The sequence below is a fragment of the Capra hircus genome, chromosome 26 (genome assembly GCF_001704415.2).
Source record: "Capra hircus breed San Clemente chromosome 26, ASM170441v1, whole genome shotgun sequence".
Lineage (NCBI taxonomy): Eukaryota > Metazoa > Chordata > Mammalia > Artiodactyla > Bovidae > Capra > Capra hircus.
Genome location: NC_030833.1, coordinates 12,724,230 through 12,742,287, shown reverse-complemented (window position 1 = coordinate 12,742,287; position 18,058 = coordinate 12,724,230). Strand labels below are relative to the sequence as shown.

The following is an 18,058-nucleotide window of genomic DNA, read 5'->3' as shown; positions in this document are numbered from 1 at the left end:
TGCTACATAAAAGTTGGAAACACAGGTCTGAAGGTATGGGTAAAAGTCATCTGGGCAAGACAGTAATGAAGGCATAGACCTGTACACAATTACTCGAGAATAATAAAAATTATGAAGGGGGAATAGTTCCCTGGTAGTCCGGCGGCTATAAAAATTCCACGCTCCCAATGGAGGCCTGGGTTTGATCCTTGGTCAGGGAACTAGAACTCACATGCCACTAAGATTCTGCTCTCGGCAACTTAGTCCCAGCTGCTGCTGCTAAGTCACTTCAGTAGTGTCCGACTCTGTGCGACCCCATAGACGGCAGCCCACCAGGCTCCCCCGTCCCTGGGATTCTCCAGGCAAGAACACTGGAGTGGGTTGCCATTTCCTTCTCCAATGCGTGAAAGTGAAAAGTGAAAGTGAAGTCACTCAGTCGTGTCTGACTCTTAGCGACCCCATGGACTGCAGCCTACCAGGCTCCTCCGGCCATGGGATTTTCCAGGCAAGAGTACTGGAGTGGGGTGCCATTGCTTTCTCCCAGCATAGCTGAATAAATGAAACAAAAGTATGAAAGGATGAACAGGCCCAAGACAGAGAAAGGAAATGGGCTCCCCTCATGAACACAATGCCATGGTTGACAAGAGTACAAACAAACGATAAGTATATTTTTCATTACTTCTACAAGGAGTCCAGTCCAGGAAGGATCCTGAAAAACACTGATACTTATGGACAAGCACAGAAAGAAGAACCTCAAAGCCCTGAAATAGCAGGAACACATCTTACTTAACAATCAAAATGTAAGTTGTCCTTTTGAGACCTGTGTTTTTTCTTTGAAATAACCTGCTACCCTCTACAGAATAGTGGGGATTAGCTGGTGTAAAATTTCAGGTAGCATTTGTAAATACATATAAAGCATCCAATTTGGTTTTTTGAATACCACAATTTTACCTGGTTTGACAAATGGTCTCCAGGGACCAGGTCGTGAATCATCACCCCTTCTGGGAATCCGATCGTCATCAGCCCGTCTTGAGATCCGATCGTCATCCATGTTTCTCCAAGGCCCCCTGTCATCATCTGCACCGCGCCTGGAAAATCTGTCATCATCTGCACCGCGCCTGGAAAATCTATCATCGTCTGTATTCCGCCACGGTCCTCGATCATCATCCAAGCCCCGCCTGGGACCCCGGTCATCATCCAAGCCCCGCCTGGGACGATCATCGTCAGCATTCCTCCAGGACGAACGCTCATCGTCTGCACCTCCTCGGCGCGGCCCCCGGTCCTCGTCCAGCCCTCGCCTGGGTCCTCTGTCCTCATCAGCCGTGCGCCAGCTTCCTCTGTCCTCATCCAGCCCTCGTCTAGGTGGTCTGTCGTCATCTGCGTGACGCCAGCTACCCCTGTCTTCATCTCCAATTCGTCTGGGAGGCCTGTCATCGTCTGCACTACGCCAAGAAGGCCGGTCATCGTCCGCCGCCCTGCGAGAGAACCGATCTTCATCAGGACCACGTCGTGGGCCTCTGTCATCATCCATGGCACGTCGGGGAATGCGATCATCATCTGGTCTAAGAGAGGACTCTCTCTCTTCATCATCCCCCAGGCGCCTCGGTCGGTCGTCGTCTCTTCTGTGAGGTCTCTCTTCGTCCCGCCCTTCTCCACGTCTCCACTCCCTACAGAGTAACAAGCCAAACACCTTTAAGAGTATTCTTTCTTAAGAAAGTACATGATCTCTTTGGCAATGATTTTACTTACTTCCAAAGTGTAAATTCACTAATCTTAGTCCTGTAAGAGTATGTTCCAATTAAAAAAAAACACAAAAACACAAAATCCAAAAGTTTATGTCAACAAATAAACCAGTAAGCAGACAACTGCCTCTAAAAGGTATCTGCACTTTGTGAGGAATGCCTTAGCAATTTCTGAATCTATTACTACCAGCTTTTAAAACGACAAGAAAAATACTATGAAACCATTCACTATACTCTAACCTCAATACCATTAGTTTAGGAAATTAAAAATAAAAGAAAAACCTAAAGCACGTATTTTCCAAGATATCTATTCTATGTAATTACAGCAGCACTGAAGTAAGCCATGACAAACATTCCAGTAATAGGTATGCATACAATTCTTCATGACTCCCTTTTCCCCACCCCCATAAAATATGCCAAATTAGAAAAACACTAATAAGATACTAACAGGACCTATGATTAGTCTCTTCTCCTTAATTCTACTTACTTCTCTGGAGGGCCTCTTCTCCACTCAGAATCTGTTTCAGGTCCTTTTCTCCAAGTGCCTTCTGTATCTCTCTCTCCCCAACGAGAGTCCTGCAATGAGCAAAGTGAGAGTCACTACATTAGCAACATCGCTGATAGAAATTGAACCAGAACCTCAAAGAGCTAGTTGCTATAACACAAAGAGAAGGAAAAAATAACTGAAACATTAAAGGAGATAAAGAATAGGACTTTGAAAGGCCAGAAGAAGAGAAAAGGAGAAAAAATCTTCCTGAGTTAAGACAATTCAATATGCTCTACGTAAACTGAGTCCTGACTGACGGGGCACACATGCCAGAAAGGGTGAACAGCAAAGACCTAAGCTTAGGCAGCTAAACAAAGACTTGGTGAAACACTAGAACTTCTTTTCTCAGAGCTTCCTAGGAACACAGCAGAATATCTACTGAACTAAAAAGATCAAGACTATTGTCAAGAACCCTCTTCCCACTAAGTACTAGATCTGACAGGTCTCTCAACTTCTGGAGGATGATTTTGAATTGGCTAAACCAATGAACCGTTATGCAACTGTGAGAGAAAAACAAAACCTCTTGTGAGGCATACACAAAAATAAAATAAAGAATGTACAAAACAAAAAATTTACATGCAAAGGGGAAAAGATACAGTGTAAACGTATTTTAAACTAAATCACCTTGCCAATGCAGTTGTTAACTGATAAGAGAATTCTAAATAGAAAACATTGTTTAAATGCATTGGAGGCAACACATTTAAGTAAAGCCTTTAAATAGATGTGGCTCAGATGGTAAAGAATCTGCTGCAATTCAGGAGACCCCCTGGGTTGGGAAGATTCCTCTGGAGAAGGGAATGGCTCCTCACTCCAGTATTCATGCCTGGAGAATTCCATGGACAGAGGAGCCTGGCCAGCTCTCTATAGTCCATGGGGCTGCAGAGTTGGACACAACTGCAGGACGAACACAGGTGCCACTACACGAGACAAACAGGCCTTAAGCCTTTCCATCTTTGGGCTTCTCTGGTGGCTCGGTCAGTAAGAATCCACCTGCAGTTCAGGAGACCTGGGTTCGACCCCTAGGTTGGGAGAGCATGGAAGAGGGCATGGCAACCCTCTCTAGTATTCTTGCCTGGAATCCCCATGGACAGAGGGGCCTGGCGGGCTGCAATCTGCGGGGTCACTAACAGTCAGATGTGACTAAGCACAGCAGTGCTTGTTTTCTTTGTTTTGCACCATTTTGTTTGTTCTAAAGAAAGGGAAGAGTTCTCAAAATCTACAGACTGTTAAGTTTAGACTTTGAAAAGAATGGATGGTAAAACAGCAGAGAAAAGCATAAATGCCAAAACAAATGTCAGGAATAAAGGCACAAGCACTAGTTAGTTACCACAGTTAGCTACCATGTTAAACGTGAACAGAAAACTGAACACTCTCCAACTGAAAGGGAAGGGGGCGCTAACAAAACAGAAACAGCAACAAAGGATGAACACAGAACTGCAAAAACTGATAAAAACCTTTGAAATCCATAACCATGGGTGGTCTACCTCATCTGCTTCAGAACTAAATTAACAGGATGTAGCAAATCACACCCACCCACACACACACACACACACACCCACACACACACACACACCCTCTGTGCCCAATAGGAAAAGAACACTCATAATAATTACCAACAAAATTAACAAAACTAAAATCCATTCATATATTATAAAACAAACTGAAGGCTACATAACTAGGAGCAGACCCTCCAATAAAGGGAAGCATTTGATACAGGTGCGGCACAGATGAAGGTTCGGAGACCTAAACCCTCCAGCAATAAACCCTCCAGCTACTCACCACTAACCTTAAAAAACAGCAGTATTTCATTTAAAGGGCAGCACAGACACATTGCAGGAAAAACAAAGAGCATGCAGGCAGATGTCACAGACGCAATAAAAGCTAACACTAGCTCAGAATAGCTAGAGTAGAAGTGACTAAGAAAACAGAGACTGATGAAGCTAATGAAACAACAGTAAATATAAAACATAATTAAACACACCTTAGCTGCTAAGGTGTGTTTAATTTAGTTGGGCTCCAAGCAATGAGTACGACCCAAAGGAAGGTCTGAAACCGAAAGCAGAGGTAACAATCAAGTGTGCGTTATGAAAACCAAGCAAGCCACAGTATAGATGAAGGTCTGAGGCTGGGGGAAAAGATGACAACCAGGGAAAAGTAATGCAGGCAAAAGAAACCCGCTGAATTAAATAAGGCAGGAGCACAGGGACAGAAAGGAGGGATGGGTTTGAAACAATGTGGTTTAAGGAGGTAACAAAGCTACTGCCAGGAGAAGGTATCAGATACCCTCTTTATACAAGATAAAGTCAGAAGCACTGGTCACTTTGGACACGAATGGAAATTAAAAATAAACACTTAGACCAGCATTTGAAGCACCTGGTAATCTTGTTAAAATGCAAATTCTGGTTCAAAAGATTTGGCTATGAGCCTAAGACTGCATTTCTATCAAGGGATGTTGAATACTGGCTGGTCCCACAAATTCATCTTTGAGGACCCTTACATCATAGCAACTCCTTTCAAGGAACCGAACAGTTCCTCTTCCATATGACTGTGTTACTTTTCATCAAATACTTAATTTCATGGGATTAGTTCTTTCTGACAAGTATTCTAAAGCCTATAAAATCCCAGCTTGCTAAGACAAGTCTAATCCCCTCCCCATCCTCCTTAGGAACCCTCCGTCTTTGGAAAGATAAAGCAGTATCAAATCTGAACGACGTGATTCAAAACACCATGCCCAGACACTGACACACGCAGACAGCTCTGATATGCAGAGACCTGGCTGATCCCTGGTGGCTCGGATGGTAAAAGCGTCTGCCTGCAATGCGGGAAACCTGCGATTCCTGGGTCGGGAAGACCCCCTGGAGAAGGAACTGGCAATCCACTCCAGCACTCTTGCCTGGAAAATCCCATGGACGGAGGAGCCTGATAGGCTACAGTCCATGGGGTCACAGAGTCGGACACGACTGAGCGACCTCACTTCACTTTCACGTAGCACTGACACCCGTACTTACCTTTCTAGAAAGTGAGTCATCACCAAGTCGCCTCTCCTCCTCTCTACGACGCTCCCTTTCTTCAATTTCCAACTCCCTCTGACGTTTTTTCCTTTCAACTTCTTCTAGCTTCTTGACCCGCTCCTGGTATTCCCGTAGCTCCTCCTCACGCTTCGCGCGCTCAGCCCGCTCTCGCTCTTCTCGCTCTGCATGACACATCAGGTTATAAAGTGTGCCTCCCACCCACACGTTTCCATCGGTGCTATACTATAGGTCTACTTTTCTGGTATTAGAGGCAGCATAATGTAGAAAAAAATTCTTTTTAAAAAGTTTAAAATAGTTTACAATCAGCTAAACTTGAATATCAAAAAATATTCAAGAAAACAAGTCTTATCCCACTCAACACAATGAAAGATATTAGAATCCCACCCCAACACCTAAGCATCTGCGATGCCACAAAAAGCATCATTTGAGAAACTTCACGTGGCACGTTTTGCTCAATAACTGTTAATACTATACAGACTACAATGATAATACGAGGGCAAAGTTTGTGAAAGAACACCAACATCACTGAAATAGGCTGCAGAGGACATTAACACCCTCACAGGTAACACACTGCAGAGAACTAAGTCAGGTTGTCAGAACCTGAGGACTAGTTTGCTAATCACCTTGGTTCCACATTCCTAAGTAAGGTTATACAGAGGAGACCTATTATCAGCCTTGCTGTATAGCCCCAGTCTCAGTCCAACTAGTTACCTTTTAGCATCTTTTCTTCTGCCCTCCTCTGCTCTTCCTCTTCTTTTTCTCTATAGTAGGTTATCCTTCGTTCTTCTTTACGCTGCCTTTTACGTTCTTCCAAGCGATTATGCCGTTCTTCTGCTAACCGCTCTTCGAACTGTTTAAGTTTTTCCTGTAATTGAATGATCACCAAAAGAAAGGAATCAAACTATCAAGGGCTACAAAATGGCAGTAAGTTACAAAAGCATGGTTAAGTCTGGTGGACCCATAAAAAGCAACCTACAAACCTAAAAATCAAATTTCCACATAACAAGTTTTTGTGTGTCAAATGGTTAAAACTTTGAATTAACAGTATTATCTATACACAGTGGATTTATTTATACAAAATAAATAAAATGATTAAATCAGAGTCTAAGAGCCGGACTTTTCGATCTAGTTTTTTCTCTTTCTGAATCAAAGAACAAAAATTTATATCAAAAGCAAGTTTAATGCAGTCTATTTTCACCTTCAGAAAAAATCGGTTTATAGTGATGGCTACTTAAGTCCAGGAAATAATTTCAAGACATCTCTATTAAAATATTATTTGAATGATGATTATGTTAGCTCAAGACAGAGCATGTACCACCACACTGAAGAACCCTTAAGGCAAAGCTCATGAATAAAGGTTTCCCTGAAACCAAGAAGTTCACCTCATAAACAGACTGTCGTGCTGCCTTGAGCCGCATTACAAATAAATCTCTGTCTTCAAGCATTCGTGACATCCGGTTCTTATGTTCTAGAGCCTTTTCCCGTTCCAGCTGCATCGTAGTAATCTGCAAACACATGATACAAAGTTAAATTTCAAAGTGCTCATTATCTGATGATTAATTTATCCCAAATTTCTGACAGATATGCTTGAAGAAGTATAAGCATCTCCTCTGCCCCCTCCATTCTGCCACAGCAACAGCTCCCTAGGATGACAATGAGGAACAGAAGATGAATAAAAAAAGACCTGGGGCATCTGTAAGAAACCGCTTTAACCTGACGGTACCATAGCACCACTACCTCAATGGACACTGAGTCTGAGCAAACTCCTGGAGATAATGAAGGACAGAGAAGCCTGGAGGGCTGCAGTTCATGGGGTCACAAAGAGCTGGACAGGACTTAGAGACTGAACAAAGACAACCACAAAATTTATGGAGGAAAAACTAAAATGTGTGTGACAAAACAACAGATACCTCATGGCTTTATTACTGTATTTTCTTCTTTAAAAGCAACTGGAGGGACTTCTCTGGCCCCTCCAGGGAGTATGGGTTTGATCCCTGATCAGTAAACTAAAATCCCAAATGCCATGAGGCACAAGCAAAAAAAAAATTTTTTTAATTTTGTTTCAATAAATTAACCTAAAAAAAGCAGCAAATCCTCTCAAGCTTTCTCTAATTTCATGTTAAAAGAATTATCACACAAACTGCAACTTCTAAGAAAACTGGAAAAGATGGTTAACACTAGGCCCAGAATGACAACAATCCAATGAAACCAAGAGGAGGCAGCCACCACAGATATATGTTGTCTCCTGCCTGTGGTTTCTTTTTTAACCAAAATGAGGTCACTCGTTTTTACTACAAATCTGGCCACTATAAGCATTTGCGAATGTTGCCTTTGTACTGTTTAAGTACACATAAACAAATAAAACTACTGAAGGAGCTGTTTAGTCTCACACACACAGACTATATGATTCCGTCTGTAAGAAATACCCAAACAGACAAGTCTAGAGACGGAAAGGAGTTAGGTGGCTGCTGAAGGAGTGCAGAGAAAATGGAGTGACTGCTAATGGGTATGGAGTTTCCTCTGGGGTATGTTCTAAAATCAGATTGTTGCTCAATTCCATATACTAAAAACATCAATTGCACACTTTAATTTCGTGAACTATATCTCCATAAAGCAGTTTTCAAAAAAAAAAAAAAGTTCATCTATCCTTTGTACTTTACAAGTTTCATTATTTAATCTCTATTTTGTAAATGTCTACCAACCTGTTTGTATACAGCCATTAAAATACAATTTCTGGCGAAATAATACAAAAATCAATTTGAAACCCTTTTCCCATTACTGGCTTTATTATAGTTTGCTTACAGTCTAAAAATATTACAATTAAATTAAAGCCTTACTCTTTCTTCTTCTTGTTGTTCCCACAGATCCATGTCTTTAATTCTCTGTTCTTCGTAAGCACTCTTTATCAAGGGGATTTCTTCCAAACGCTTAGCTCTTTCAAAGTAGTCAATCTGAGTATCATGAAAACAAATGTTGTTAAAAAAATTCCTTTAACTTGGCACGTTAAAGTTCATCAGTTCTTTCATTTACCTTCTTTTCTTGATTCTTTAGGCGTTCCTGAAGTTCCTTCTTTTCTTTCTCCAGTTGTTCAACCTGTTTAGCCATGATGAAATCAGGATCCAATTCTTCAAGGTCCTGAAAAGTAACAGAAATGTACAATTAATTAATAAGAGTATAAAAGTGCATACCAGTCAATATGGAGCACCACTCCTTCCTAGAAATGGATCCTAAATTACTTTATTTCAAAAGGGCATATGCTTACAATGGGTAAATTCAGGCAACAAAAATGTTTTAAAACAGGCTTATTTGTGAGGAAAAACAACGTAATCATAACATCTACTTCTTATTCCTGTATTCTACTGTATCCAAACTCCATTTCAACAGTGACTAAAAACTGTGGAGTCAACAAACAAATGCTTATTTCATAGACTAATGAACTATTAATAGCTGTATCAAACTGAGCAAAATAACCAAAAACCCAAAGTAAACCAATAAATGGTAAAGAACTGTGCTTCTAAGAGACCTGAATAAAACTGGAATTTTAATGCATTAATATGCTACATACTTCAATGTCAATATCTTTGAATGCTTTGGCACCCAGTTCTGTCTTCTTGATTTGCTCCAAACGCTCACGAACAGTTTTCTTCTTGATTTGTTCATGTTCCTGTAAGATCCGTTCCTTCTCTCTCTCCTTTGCCTCCTGTCTCAGCCTCTCTTCCTCAGCCTTCCGCACTTTCTGGAGTTCAGCTTCCCGCTGCTCCAGTTCTTCTTTCTCACGCTGAATATTCAGACTCTCAAGCCGCTCTTTTCTTTCCTCAATTGTCTGACGGCGAGCCAAGATACGCTGGTGCTCTTTCCGTGAATTTTTAAGGTATGCGGTAACAGCCAACTGATGCTGTTCTTCTTTCTCTTGCTTCAAGAACAAATGCATTAAAAATATCTTTAAGTGACATACCACAGTATCCGAGACCAAAAATATTGCTACATACTCCTAATGTATTATCCTAACATGTACTTGCATTTGAAAAGAGAAGATGACATTATTCAACTACTGGTTTCTAGCACCAAATACGATGATGCTACAACTATTCAAAGTCTTTAACAGCAATGACATAGCTGAAGAACCTTTATCTGCTAGGCCAATTTTTATCTGAACCATGCATACTATAAAGTGTTCAAGCCAAGGAGAAAATACAGAGTTCACAAACAACTTAAACAGAAGGCAAAGGCATGATCACAGTACTCCCTATGTGGAGGGTCATCACCTGTGGTTTATCACTCATCACAGTACTCCTATGATCACCTTAACCTGTTATTCTAACCCACAGAAGGCAGCTCAACGATCTGTGTTATCTGACAAAGATAGTTAATAAAATATCAAAAGTATCAAACACAACTAAGAGGAAATATATAATAAATCCCTTCTCTGAGACATCATTTCAAACCTTTTTGTGAAAGACCTAAAGGGCCCCTCATAATTCCATCATCCATTTCTCCCATAGATGCGTACCAGGATATGAGCTGGCTTAATGACTTCAAGTGCTTTCGCAAGTACTGAGGACATAGCGGTCAGCTGATTTCTTATCTGTTCTGAAGGCATGCTTTGCAGATGAGGACCAATTGGAGCATCTTCTCGAGTAGCGTAATTCAAATCAGATCCAAAACTAAGGGTCCGAGAAGTGTGGTCAATACGAACCTATGAAAATTGAAGAGTATTATCAACAGTTAAATCTACACGCAAATATAAAGTCTTTACACAAATTAGTAACTTTGATTAAAATTTCAACTGAATTTAAGAAAAAAAATCAACTGAAGAATGTCAAATATCAAAGCTAGAAGTCTCAATTCATTAAAGCTTTAAAGCAGTGCCAAAAGCAGAAAGGCAAAGAGTGTGTGTTTTAGTCCTCTTAGGCCTTCCACCGCCTCAGTATCCCCTGGTAGCACCTACCTGCAGGTCGCAGTGCCTAGCTGCATCTACTATGGCCCGTTCCAGTTGGAAAGCATCAACAAAAGGAACCAGAGAAGTCAAACGAGAAAACTCAATGCTCTGATAAATTTGTGCCACCTGCATAAGAAACACAAGGTTAGTAATAATAGCTATCATTTATTCAGCAATTGTTACGTGGAGTCTCATGGAACAGTAGAAAGTTAGAAAGTTAGCCTATTTTTCAAAGAAAAGAAACTGAAGCTCGGAGTATGTAAACATGCACTGCTGGAGCTAGAATTAAAATCCAAGGCTAATGAAAAGATTACGCCATATTTCAAACCATCACATAATCCTTTCAAATCCTAGTTCCATAAAAACAAACCAAAAAAACCCCTAAATGGTCACATATTTGTAGATAGAGACTTGCTACTTACCTAATTCATCTGAACATTTAATAAAACTGTCTGAAGGAGACTGGCAGTATTACTATTTAGTTATACTGCTAATTAACCTTCAATTATTTGTATAGCACAGAAGAAATAACACTGCTCACACAGAGAAAGCAGGTCAATGACATGTGCACAAACATGGAAGTTAACATATAGTAAACGTTCTCCACCATCAATGAAACAAATGGAAGACACAACAGGATCATTTAAGTCATACTGTAAACCATAATATTCAAACTCAAGTACAAAGCTGACCTGCAACAGTTAAAAGGCTGACAAGACTGGGACTTCCCTAGCGGTCAAGTGGTTAAGAATCCACACGTCCAATCCAAGGGATACGGGATCCATCCCTGGGTGGGAAACTGAGATCCCACATACCACAGGGTTGCCAAAAAAACTAACAGACTGACAATACTAGCGTTAGCAGGAAAAAAAGCTTTCTTAACTACTGCCGGGAAGGTCCATGAATTCAATCTCTGAGGATCTGTTAAAAGTTTTAAATGTGTAGACTATGACTAACTCTACTTCTTAGCTACAAAAGTTACAGAAATATGCAAATACACTTGTCAAGAAAATGTTCAGTATTTCAACTTTTTATTATGGCCAAAAAAACTAAAAAATTTCCACCAATAGTCTGAATAAATAAACCATGGTACTTTGAGACAATGAAAAACTACATAGGTATCGAAAGGAATAAGAAAGATGTACATGGCTAACAAGGAAAAACGTACGAAGACAATTTGAGGAAGCTTTTTTCTGGGCTATTTCCAAATTTTTTAGTTTTGTGATCAGAACAATCACTGGAACATTCCCAGCTGTTCCATGAAACATCCGTTTTTCCATCTTTACCTGCTGGAGAAGCCGGAGTATGGTATTGTTCTGCAGCTGTGGAACATACTGTTGTAACTCTGGTTCCTTTTCAGGTTGCTCCCTAACCCAATTGAGAACCTATAAAATTCATTAAAAGAGTTATATTTTCTCTACAATAAATACTAAAACACTTGTGATACTTTTTCATTTTCTTCACAGACAAAATCACCACACTATGCAAAGAAATACAAAATGTAACAGGAAGCTATTGACTCTTGTATGAAGGTGACTGACAGCAATGGCTAAATTAAGTCATGCTGCTAATTTACCTCCAAAGGTTTATTTAGCACATCAGAAATATCTTTTCTCTTGACATAAAGAAAAAAGACAATGAAATGTGCACCGAATTCGAACACACAGGATAACACTTCTCTATTAACAAATACGGGACTAACTGGGAGGTTCTGACTGACAAGCACACACTGCCGGGTAGAAAACAGCCAGTGGGAAGCCGCAGCAGAGCTCAGCAGGGGCTCTGCGATGACCAGGGTGGAAGGGAAGTCCAAGACAGAGGAAGACATATGCATGCATATGGCCGATCTACTTCACTGTACATCAGAAAAACGAACACAATGTAAAGTGATTATATTCCAATAAAAAAGAAAATAATATAACATAAAACTATAACAGGGATGGCTACATGATAATATAACCAAAGCTTACCTTTGTGACTCTCTCACAGAGTTTTAGTGGGTTAAATTCGACTTCCAGCCAATTGTAAAGGTCTTTTACTTCTGGGACAACATATTGTAGCACATTGAATCTGACCTACAGTGAGCAAAACAAAAGGATTAACTGCTGAAGGTATTTTGTAACTGGGATTCTGAATTGATTATAAATTAAATAAAAATATCACACTGGAGATCTGAGAAATGACTGGTATTTATCTAGCCTCAACCACCTGTACCAGAGAAATCCAGGACCACTATGTTGAGTCTCTTGCCCCAAATTATGCAACTCTCTACAGTGAAACCCCACAGGAATTTACAAAGGAAATAAAAACTCATCGACACAATCAAAATATTTACAAAGACAATTCATGCAGCCAATACAAATAAGTTTATTATCAATAAAAAGTAAATACCAGTTTACAAATAGCTGTATCAGAGAAAAGTTATTACAGAAACACTGCTTGGAAAGCCACAAACAAAAAAAAAAAAGAGAGAGAACTCAGGACAAAACAGGCCCTGATTCACATAATATACAGAAACAGTCAAAGAAATAACAACTATATTCAATACATGAATATATCTCACCAATGAGGAGAAGAATTTCACATATTTATGTGAGATTTTAAATTTCATATAAAATACACAAACAGGCAAAATTAATCTGTGGTGTCATAAATCAGGACTGTGGCTACTCTTGGAGGAAATAGGAAAAAGTGGTGAATGGAAAAATCTTTTTGAGAATTTACACAATTATACTTAGGACATGTACTTTTAAAATGTATGTTACAATTTAGTCATATTTTAAGTTGATATGTGAATAGAGCTTCCTTGCACAATACAGACGTAGCTTGTCTAACCTGCCCTCAGGTCATGGGAAATCAGTCACACACCTGCCATGAAATGATAGAGACTCATCAACACAAATGGCCACCTACTCTATGGCCATTAGCAAAAGAAATCTATAAACAACAAATCCTGGACAAGGTATGGACAAAGGGCACCCTCTTACACTGCTGATGGGAACGGAAACTGGGGCAGCCACTAACGAACACAGTATGGCGGTTCCTCAGAAAACTAAAATTAGAATTATCACATGATCCAGCAATCCTACTCCTGGGCACAGACCCAGAAAAAGTAATTCAAAAAAGATACATGCACCCCTACTATTGTGAATAGCAGCACTATTCTCAACAGCCAGCGCATGGAGACAACCACAGATGGGCTGATAAAGCACACACACACACAGTGGAAAAGCATGGAGTAACATCATTGCTGGAGCACAAACACAACTAGCCATGATCGTACCAAGTGAAGTCAGAAAGAGAAAGAAGTGCCATACGATCACTTTCATGTGAAATCTAAACTATGAGACAGAAACAGACCCACAGACATAGAGAACAGACTTGTGCTTGCAGGGGGATGGACTGGGATGTTGGGGTTTAGTGACGCAAACTGTTACATACAGAATAAACAAGATTTCCTACTAAACAGCACAACTATATTCAGTATCCCAAGATAAGCCATAATGGAAGAGGATATAAAAAAGAATGTATATACAATTAAATCACTTTGCTGTACAGCAAAAATGAAAACATTATGAATCAACTGTACTTGTATTTTAAACAAATGAATATTCTGGATTTTCCATTGAGCACCACCTCCAATAAGGAATATACTGAGACAGGCTATCCATCTACTGAAATAAACTTGCTTCCCAAGCTTAATAATCTCTTATGAACTTGATTAACTTGAGTCTGTTCCTGAGATACTAGAATCATTCTCTAGGTGATTATGAATTCAGCTACATAAACATAATACTCAGGTCTCAACCTTGTACATATAGTGAACTCAAGATTTAGACAATGCCTCCTGACATCTAGTTAAGCCATTCATCTGGCACCAACTAGAAGCCTTCTTATAGGAATTTATTTATGGGTCCAATGAGGACCCAAATGTGAATGTCCTGCCTACTGACCCTGACCTCACCAACAGATTCCTACATCAGTATCATAACTGATCAACTTTAACATCAAGGTATGCTACATGAGCTCAAGAGATATGGATAATACTTCCATCAGGCACACTTTTCAGTATTAAAAAAAATTTTTTCTAATACTTATTTGCTAGTTAAGACCTCTTCCTAAATACGATGCTCTTATTTAATTACATTTAATCCTAATTCAGGAGACGGCAATGGCAACCCACTCCAGTACTCTTGCCTGGAAAATCCCATGGACAGAGGAGCCTGGTGGGCTGCAGTCCACGGGGTCGCTAAGAGTCAGACACGACTGAGTGACTTCACTTTCACGCACTGGAGAAGGAAATGGCAACCCACTCCACTGTTCTTGCCTGGAGAATCTCAAGGACGGGGGTGCCTGGTGGGCTGCCGTCTATGGGGTCGCACAGAGTCGGGGACACGACTGAAGCGACATAGCAGCAGCAGCAATCCTAATTCAGTCCCATAAAAACATGCCAACACACAAAGCCGGTTTTTATAAATGGCAGCAGTATAAAACACGAAGGCATTGAGAGAGAAATACTATTTCAGAGGTTAAGTTAGTTCTTTTGAAAAATTGACCACAACAGGAACTTGCCTTGCTACTATAACAGAGAACTGTTACAAGATAAAAGTATTGCCATATACAATATGTATTAACTTTTATCCAAACTGATTGACTCTGCCAGTGAAGGATGTTGCCATATACAAAATGTATTAACTTTTATCCAAACTGATTGACTCTGTCAGTGAAGAAATAAGGCCTATATTCCCTCTTTTTCCTCTTATCCTGAAGTAATTTGCTAGAGCTGTACCACAGTAACCACTAAGTCAAAGTACCGTGAATCAAACTCCTCTGGAGTACAAATTCCATTTAACTATCACTTGCCTGGCAGATAACAGACACTAACATGATAAATTCCTACTGAATTAAAGAGTCCAATGTAAAACACTGTGAGATACAAAACCTTGGGCTCCATATTCTGAAATCAGTATCTGCAGTGGGTGAAACCTAGAAATCTGCATTTTAAAAAGTACTTCACACACAATTACAGTGTATAGCCCTAATTAAGAACCACTGCCTTAGTAACATACAATGAAAGTTAAAGAAAACAAAGTTAGAAACACCTGAGTTGTCCAGAACTGGGCCTAATCTAATTCCACGCTTTCCTGGACTCATCGTATTTCTAATACCTATCAGCTTCAGTTTTTCCTACAGCCCCTGAAATAAGCCATGATCGTTCCTGCCCATCACACTTCCCTTATTAAGGGGCCCGTGCAAGTCCTCAAAGCTAGTCTGAGTCTTATCTGCTGCATCAAATTTAACTCCAGCTCATTCAAGACAAAACATCTCACCTCAACACAGGGCTGACTTACACCAATGGTTCTCAAACTTGTCCAAGCATCAGAATCCCCTGGCAATGCATCAGAATTCATTTAATCATAAATTATAAAACCTGATCATAGAGCGTTCTGTTCAAAGCTGTTAAAGACTGCTAAAACTTATACCAACCATATCGTTAATAAGGCCAATTCGCGTTGGTGGGGCTTGCAGGCCTAGCAGGGTTGCAAGGCGACGCTGTTTCTCAACTATAATGCCGTCCATATCCAGAAGTCGGGCAATATCAGTACGCTCAGGGGTAATAGGGATGGAAAGAGTGGCCAAAAGGACTCTAGTAGACATTCTGGAGAACAAAGATACAATCTGTTAAATTTGCAAATGTTACTTGATAAGGAGAAAGACACTTCTCTTTAATTATCTAGTAAAATGTGCCAGTGATAGAATCTGTATACCACCACGACGAACTGGCCTCCTAAGCGTTTATCAAAGCATGGGATTAATTAAAAAAGAAATGGATTATCCTACAATGAACACTTGGAGAAGCAGAACTTCACCCACCCACATACTACTGTCAGTGTTTTCTAGCTAGAATGACTGTGTTGAATGCCAGCACAGACACATCTGCATACACCCCTACTTCCTTATAGAAACTATTAGGGAAGATTTTTAAAACTAAGAAAAAACTGACACTTAAGAAAAGAGGGAAAAGTTACAAGGATCACAAAAACGTATTATGGGAGTTGAGGGCAAAGGTTAAATGTTAGCTTCCTTAAAACACAAAACTCAGGTTGAATTTAGAGCACCATAGGACACTAAGGATTGCAGGCTCTGGAGCCCAAGAGTCAAGAGTTGGAATCTCAGCTTCACCATTTCCAAGACTGGAACCTTAGGCAAGATACTTAATTTTCTAAGTCACAAGGTGTTGGGAGGATTAAGGGAAATAATGTACATATAGCCAAACAGCCTAATGATGATGACAGTACTCTTACAGTATTTTCTAACAGAAGAGTATAGAAATAACTTAAAGAAAATCAAGTTTTTTCCCTTATTCCAATAGACAAGGATTACATTCATAACTGATAGTGAATGACATAATGAACACTGCCCTCAATAGTTTTTTAAGGGACTTTCCTGGTGGCCTAGTGGTTAAGACTCTTGAGCTCCCAATGCAGGAGGCACACGTTCAATCCCTACTTGGGGAACTAAGATCCCACATGATGCTCTGTGGGGCAAAAGATACATATATATACATGGAAGTGCAACTTTTAGTTGCTCAGTCCTGTCCCAACTCTTTGCAGCCCCCATGGACTGCAGTCCACCAGGCTCTTTGGTCCAAGATTCTCCATGCAATTAGACTGGAGTGGGTTGCCATATACACTAGAAAAAACTTAGTTGGTTCCATGCACTGCTTACAAGCTAAGAAAAACAATTTGATGTACGTACTTCTGCTAGAGACTAAAATAACATGGTCTGCCAGTAAGAAAGGGTATGTGAGTTGTCTAAACCCAACTAACATGTATAATAAAAACCAAACATGACTGAAAGTATATACGTAATGCTAAAAAAATAAAAGTCTTTAGATTGTTAGGTTATAGGCTATCTACATAAAAATACACATGCCAATTATTTACACAGTTAATGTTTTATAGCTGGGGGGAAAAGTTACTTGATAAAAGTACTCATTTTGGGGGGAGGGGATCGAATTAGTTCCTAAATTCTAAATACCTACACTCAGTTAAGGAAGCTAATACTTTAACACTGCCTTTTCTAACATTCCATTTTCTCAATTGGAGGGTTGGTTATCAGATAAAAGATAGCTACCAAAGACCAAGAATACTGCTCAAGAATACCACTGAGAGTTTTTGGTAGTTAACAGTCGGAAGGCGTGCTACTGGTAAGCAGTGGGAAAACCAGGGATGCTGCCAAAGATCCTAAGCGCAGTCCCCCTGACAAAAAAATAACCAGACCCAAATGTCAGCAGCGCAGCTGAGAAGCCCTGATCTAGCACTATCACACCATTTACAAGACAGCTCTTCTATATCTCAGTACTACCCAACAGTTAAGATTCTTACCTTTGCATCTCTTCTTGTGTAAGATTCTTTCTCATTTCTCTAGATAAATGGTAAAGACGATGGAGGGTAGACGCATGAAAAAGAGCATTTCCAGATTTCCAAAATACAGTTGAGACTTTGTTATAGTAATTTGCCATCAACTGAGGCTTGGGCGGTTTTTTAGATAAGGAAAATAGCCCATGGATATCTTCCACAGCTTTGAATGCTTCCTAAAATTAGTAGTATAAATTAGTCATTTAAAAAAAAAAAACAAAAAAAATCTATGAAACTTAAAATATATTACACTTAAGAATAAAATAGCAAATAAAATACCTTCATGTGTGGTTCTTTTTATTCATAATTTAACTATCTGATATATTTCAGAAAACTAACACAATTTCTTAGACTGCTCAAGCCTTTAAAGAGTATCATACCACTTGGGGGAATATAAT

General features: G+C 39.8%; 1 protein-coding gene across 1 annotated transcript in view; it reads right to left on the bottom strand.

Annotated features, from left to right (window-relative positions):
- Nucleotides 1–18,058, bottom strand: part of EIF3A (eukaryotic translation initiation factor 3 subunit A) — a 31,890-nt gene that overhangs the window by 4,931 nt on the left and 8,901 nt on the right. The window contains exons 6-19 of the mRNA XM_018041333.1: nucleotides 17,628–17,836; nucleotides 15,727–15,898; nucleotides 12,210–12,314; nucleotides 11,526–11,624; nucleotides 10,249–10,365; nucleotides 9,811–9,996; nucleotides 8,866–9,213; nucleotides 8,331–8,435; nucleotides 8,138–8,251; nucleotides 6,683–6,805; nucleotides 6,012–6,165; nucleotides 5,277–5,461; nucleotides 2,209–2,297; nucleotides 931–1,646 (exon numbers count right to left, since the gene is read on the bottom strand). Of these exons, the coding sequence (XP_017896822.1) occupies nucleotides 931–1,646; nucleotides 2,209–2,297; nucleotides 5,277–5,461; nucleotides 6,012–6,165; nucleotides 6,683–6,805; nucleotides 8,138–8,251; nucleotides 8,331–8,435; nucleotides 8,866–9,213; nucleotides 9,811–9,996; nucleotides 10,249–10,365; nucleotides 11,526–11,624; nucleotides 12,210–12,314; nucleotides 15,727–15,898; nucleotides 17,628–17,836 (2,722 nt within the window). The remainder of the gene's footprint in view (nucleotides 1–930; nucleotides 1,647–2,208; nucleotides 2,298–5,276; nucleotides 5,462–6,011; nucleotides 6,166–6,682; nucleotides 6,806–8,137; nucleotides 8,252–8,330; nucleotides 8,436–8,865; nucleotides 9,214–9,810; nucleotides 9,997–10,248; nucleotides 10,366–11,525; nucleotides 11,625–12,209; nucleotides 12,315–15,726; nucleotides 15,899–17,627; nucleotides 17,837–18,058) is intronic.